Below are 5,732 nucleotides of genomic sequence, written 5' to 3' on the forward strand. Positions count from 1 at the left end.
ATAGACCACTTAGATTGAATTTGATGTATGTATTACTTAGATTGAATTTAATGTAAAATATCTTATTTGATACATAAGCAAATTATTTTTTTCTATTGCATATATTACTTAAGTTGAATTTGATCAAAAGTTTTATCTTGAATTTTGTAAATTTTTTATATATTACTTAAGTTAAATTTAACACACTTACTATATATTACTTAGGTTGAATTTGACACACTTAGTATATAATACTTATATTGAATCATCCAAAAGTATATACCACTTAGGTTGAATTTGATTAAAAGTTTTATCTTAAATTTGTGATTTTTTCCTTATATTACTTAGGTTGCATCCAATAATTTTTTTGCTTAAAGGAAAAACCAAACACTTGGCGCCTTTTTTACCTTTTTTAAAATATAAATAACTACGGTACAAATATACATTAACCAACACAAATACCTGGATATGTCATTAAGAAAATATGAAAAATGCATTAAAATTACAAAAGATTACTATAAATATAAATAATAATACACATCTTAATTCTGTTTGTACCATGTTATCGATTTTGCAAAAGTAATGCACAAATATATAAAAAGATCCGAATAATCATATTCTTTATTTATAAATTTAAACATATTCAGACATTTGCATTGATCAATGTACATATTTATAAAATGACATGTATGTCACAAATAATAGCATAAAATTACCTTTTTATCGCTAAAAACTACAATCTTCGTCGTACATTAAACGTCGCATGTTATACACAATAAATGCAAGCCACTTCCGTGTCTCTTGATAACAAAAGGCACAATCATTAACAATACAATTAATGATTAATCGTATACGACTACTTTTTCAGAAAACGCGCTATCAGCGCCGTGATATCAAAAAAAGTACATGCAACCTATTGATTATCGAATTAAAATCCCTATAACACCAGATAACTAAAATTCACGTGGGTAACACGTGGCTCGCTCGCGCTATGCACCAGCTCGCATGAAGTGACGCGTATGGGATTATGTTATTATTGATTTTTTATTTAATTGTCAATTAATCATTGACACCAATGTAAAATTAATTAATCAGAGAATAACATAGCTCATCAGATTTTATCAGATTTTACACTGGTGTCGATGAGATAGATGAGATGTTGCATGATGTAAAATGTGTATTATTGCTATAATTGTCAACATTTAACCAATACACAATTCTTCTACATGATACAACATCTCATCTCTCATTGACACTAATATAAAATCAGAGAACTATTTTATTAATTTTACATTGTTTTAATGTAAGTTGCTCGGATCAGAATTCAGCTTGTGTCAAGTGACATGTGTAGTGGAGGTTAAATCGTTTATTTATCGAAATAGATGAGATGTTGCGTGATGTAAATTATTGCTGTAATTGTCAATCAATGATAATGTTGTAAGGATAAGAATTTTAATAAACATGTGGGTCGGCAGTAACTCGTTCACGCTACGCGCCAGCTTTCATCAAGGGTGCGTTTTTAAATTCGCAACGGATGCACTGGAGTGTCATCCTATCTTTGTTCAACTTTCCGTAAGTAACAAAGATGGAATGACATTCTGGTGTATCTGGCAGCATCCGTTGCGAATTTAAGAACGCATCCCAAATGACGTGTAGTGTTAATAAAATAATGTCAACTGTTTCAAAATTGCTGTCTGTACTGATACATACATTATAGATAGATTTTCAGTACTGAGAGCAATTTTGAAACATAGTCTTTATTGTGCTTTAATTTAATTTATAATCATGTTAATAGATAAAAACTCGGGGTGACGGAGAGTAGGAGAGAGAGAGAAAGAGAAAGAGAGAGAGAGAGAGAGAGAGAGAGAGAGAGAGAGAGAAAGAGAATTATATGTGTCTTTTCTGAACACAGCGCATTATCACCGATAGCTCAGTGAACAGCAATTCATTATTTAATGATTTTTCAGGTAAGTCGCATATTGCATATCTTAATCACACTTTCAAGTAATTTATAATAAAAAAATTATTTATCAAAATTGATGTCAGTACTGAAAATGTATAGTTTCCGTTACGTACACAATAAAATTTTTCAATACCGACAGCAATTTTGTTTTGAAATAGCCTTTATTATGTTTTAATGAAAGTTTACGTTCAAATTTGCTATTAATACTGAAAATTTATAGTTTCTGTTACATACATTATAGATAGATTTTCAGTACTGAGAGCAATTTTGAAACATAGTCTTTATTTTTAATTGACAATCATATGTTTATATAATTGATAATCGTAATCATATGTTGATAGTGGAAACTCAGGATGAGAGAGACAAAGAGCAGGAGAGAAAGAGAGAAGGAATTATATATGTGATCTAAACCAGCGAAACATGAATGATGACAGTATATTACCATCGATAGCTCAGTGGAGATATTATTATTTAATGATTCTTTAGGCAAGTCGCACATTACGTATCTGTATCACATTTTCATGAAGTAATTTATAATTAAAAATGTATCCTGCAAATATTTTAAGTCAGTGTAATTTTTCTTTAATTATTCTCTTGTGTTAAATAAGAGCATATATATTACTATTATCACGGCGCTAGTATGAAAGTTTAGAGATGCAGAAAGATTTTAGAAATCTTAGGAACTAAGCTGGACGACATTTCGCATTGTAATAATAATAATAATGATATTACAACACACACACACACACACACACACGCACGCACACCACACACACACACACACACACACACACACACACACACACACACACACACACACACACACACACACACACACACACACACACACAACACACACACACATACGGACACCCACACACGGCACACAGAAGATATGATATATAGAGAGATATATAGAGATAGGAGAGAGAGAGATAGAATAGAGAGAGAGAGAGAGTATAGAGATGATAAGATATATAGATATAGATAGAGAGATAGTAGATATATAGAGATAGATATATAAAAAGCTGGAAATTTTCATTCAAAATGAGTACAGCGAGGAAGATTTTATAGAAGAAGGAAGATGATAGATTAGAAAAGTGCAGTTTGTGAAAGAGGCGCGAAATAAATTAATAAAGGAACGGTGGTAATCTGTTTTACATTATGAAAATTATTAAATCATATATTTTTTAACTTATACATATGTCATACATTTATTTTGAAAATTTATGTAATATTTGCAATATTTTGTTTCGCTTCGTCCGCTTCGCCCGCCTCGCCCGCCTCGCCCACCTCGTCCGCCTCGCCCGCCTCGCTCGTCTCGGCCGCCTCGCCCGCCTCGCCATTGCCATCTGTCTTTCTTTTTTTTGCTCTTCTGCCATCGCCGGGCTGTAAATAAAAAAAAGTTATGTTATTAATTTTTAGGTATAGGTTAAGTTAGATTAGGTTTAATTTTCTAAAATAGTACTTTTTTTTAACGTCAAACGTGAATTATACGTTTCTAAAATTAAGATTGAGGTTTAAAAAAAACGTTTCTAGGTTTAATGAAAAAGATATACTTACGAATGTTGGCCGCAGGTTCAACTTGTTGGGAATGGGATTTTTCCGGCCCCGGCTGGCTCGGTCGGCTTGGTCCCGGCCCGGTTGATCCCGGTTCGCTCGGTCCCGGCTCGCTCGGTCCCGGCTCGCTCGGTCCCGGCTCGTTCGGTCCCGGCTCGCTCGGCCTAGCCATTTTTTTTTCTGCACTAATTAGCTCGAGTCTCTTAAGTAAAGTTTTCACTTGATACTCCAGGGCAGCTATTTTTTTTCTTTGCTTTCTTCCACTTCCATATCTTCTAAATTTTCGGCGACTGCCATAATGCTGGAATAGTATAATTTTAATAATTGTTTTCAAATAAAATAATATAATAATAATGTACTTACATCTCGTCCTCACCGTCCTCCATGCTTTCCTGGTTTAATGAAGGGCACGGATTTAAAAGACAATAGATGCATTAATTCTAGTAGCATAATTCATTGATCCAACATTCGTCAACTGTTATTATAGCCAATATTGGCCAATCAATGTGCTGCTCGGATTGACACTGCATAAATAGCGTAATTTTTAACGATTTGTTATGGATATCATGAATATTTATTCAGTTTCTATCAAAGTAGATTAATTGTAATCTTGGTTTATTAAATTTAATTAAAAACATTATTTTATAAGTATTTATTACCCATCAACCATAAACTAAATCGATAATAATCGCGCTACTTAAAAAAAAAAAATTATGAACGTTTTAATAGAAACGGGCATAATTTTCTAAAACAATTAAATTAATGGAAATTTTTGACGTGATAGACCCTTTCCCTATTATAAATATTCATGATATCCATAACAAATCGTTAAAAATTACGCTATTTATGCAGTGTCAATCCGAGCAGCACATTGATTGGCCAATATTGGCTATAATAACAGTTGACGAATGTTGGATCAATGAATTATGCTACTAGAATTAATGCATCTATTGTCTTTTAAATCCGTGCCCTTCATTAAACCAGGAAAGCATGGAGGACGGTGAGGACGAGATGTAAGTACATTATTATTATATTATTTTATTTGAAAACAATTATTAAAATTATACTATTCCAGCATTATGGCAGTCGCCGAAAATTTAGAAGATATGGAAGTGGAAGAAAGCAAAGAAAAGAAAAAAATAGCTGCCCTGGAGTATCAAGTGAAAACTTTACTTAAGAGACTCGAGCTAATTAGTGCAGAAAAAAAAATGGCTAGGCCGAGCGAGCCGGGACCGAACGAGCCGGGACCGAGCGAGCCGGGACCGAGCGAGCCGGGACCGAGCGAACCGGGATCAACCGGGCCGGGACCAAGCCGACCGAGCCAGCCGGGGCCGGAAAAATCCCATTCCCAACAAGTTGAACCTGCGGCCAACATTCGTAAGTATATCTTTTTCATTAAACCTAGAAACGTTTTTTTTAAACCTCAATCTTAATTTTAGAAACGTATAATTCACGTTTGACGTTAAAAAAAAGTACTATTTTAGAAAATTAAACCTAATCTAACTTAACCTATACCTAAAAATTAATAACATAACTTTTTTTTATTTACAGCCCGGCGATGGCAGAAGAGCAAAAAAAAGAAAGACAGATGGCAATGGCGAGGCGGGCGAGGCGGCCGAGACGAGCGAGGCGGGCGAGGCGGACGAGGTGGGCGAGGCGGGCGAGGCGGGCGAAGCGGACGAAGCGAAACAAAATATTGCAAATATTACATAAATTTTCAAAAATAAATGTATGACATATGTATAAGTTAAAAAATATATGATTTAATAATTTTCATAATGTAAAACAGATTACCACCGTTCCTTTATTAATTTATTTCGCGCCTCTTTCACAAACTGCACTTTTCTAATCTATCATCTTCCTTCTTCTATAAAATCTTCCTCGCTGTCCTCATTTTGAATGAAAATTTCAAGCTTTTTTTAGTAATACTTATATAGCTTTGTCTCGATCTCTATTGCTCTATCTCTCTCATCTCGATCTCTATCTCTATAATATTATATATATAATATATATCTTGATATATCTACTATATATCTATCTCTATATTATATATATATAGATATCATATTCTCTCTATATTTATATAGATCTATATATATATATATATATATCTCTCTACTCATAGACTATATCTCTATATATCTATATATATATATGCATATCCTTATATCTATCGTCTGCTCTCTCTATATACTCCGATAGTGTGGGTGGTGGGTGGTGTGGTGTGTGT

At 33.4% G+C, this 5,732-nt stretch overlaps 2 protein-coding genes and 1 long non-coding RNA gene across 3 annotated transcripts; 2 read left to right on the top strand and 1 right to left on the bottom strand.

Annotated features, from left to right (window-relative positions):
• The first annotated feature begins 361 nt into the window (after positions 1-361).
• Positions 362-2,507, top strand: LOC118648829. The gene is made up of 2 exons (XR_004965450.1): positions 362-1,946; positions 2,284-2,507. It is a non-coding gene; the product is annotated as an uncharacterized LOC118648829 (long non-coding RNA).
• A 62-nt stretch (positions 2,508-2,569) lies between these two features.
• LOC118648830 (anti-sigma-I factor RsgI8-like) lies at positions 2,570-3,674 on the bottom strand. Its single transcript, XM_036295273.1, has 3 exons — positions 3,506-3,674; positions 3,236-3,331; positions 2,570-2,577 (listed from the first exon to the last, which is right to left on the bottom strand). Exons 1-3 carry the CDS (start codon positions 3,672-3,674, stop codon positions 2,570-2,572), a joined length of 273 nt encoding a protein of 90 aa, XP_036151166.1.
• A 714-nt stretch (positions 3,675-4,388) lies between these two features.
• On the top strand, positions 4,389-5,149 carry LOC118648828 (anti-sigma-I factor RsgI8-like; the record flags this gene model as incomplete). The annotated part of the gene is made up of 3 exons (XM_036295272.1): positions 4,389-4,515; positions 4,578-4,879; positions 5,054-5,149. Coding segments are annotated over exons 1-3 (421 nt in total), but the record flags the coding sequence as incomplete, so codon positions are not given.
• Positions 5,150-5,732: the final 583 nt, after the last annotated feature.

The sequence above is a fragment of the Monomorium pharaonis genome, unplaced genomic scaffold (genome assembly GCF_013373865.1).
Source record: "Monomorium pharaonis isolate MP-MQ-018 unplaced genomic scaffold, ASM1337386v2 scaffold_81, whole genome shotgun sequence".
Taxonomy (NCBI): domain Eukaryota; kingdom Metazoa; phylum Arthropoda; class Insecta; order Hymenoptera; family Formicidae; genus Monomorium; species Monomorium pharaonis.

Bases quoted from the DNA above. Each gene is read 5' to 3' on its own strand.
- LOC118648830 (XM_036295273.1), bottom strand. From the start codon at position 3,674: ATGGCTAGGCCGAGCGAGCCGGGACCGAACGAGCCGGGACCGAGCGAG. The intron at 3,332-3,505 runs GTAAGTATATCT...TTTTATTTACAG, and splicing joins TGAACCTGCGGCCAACATTC to CCCGGCGATGGCAGAAGAGC.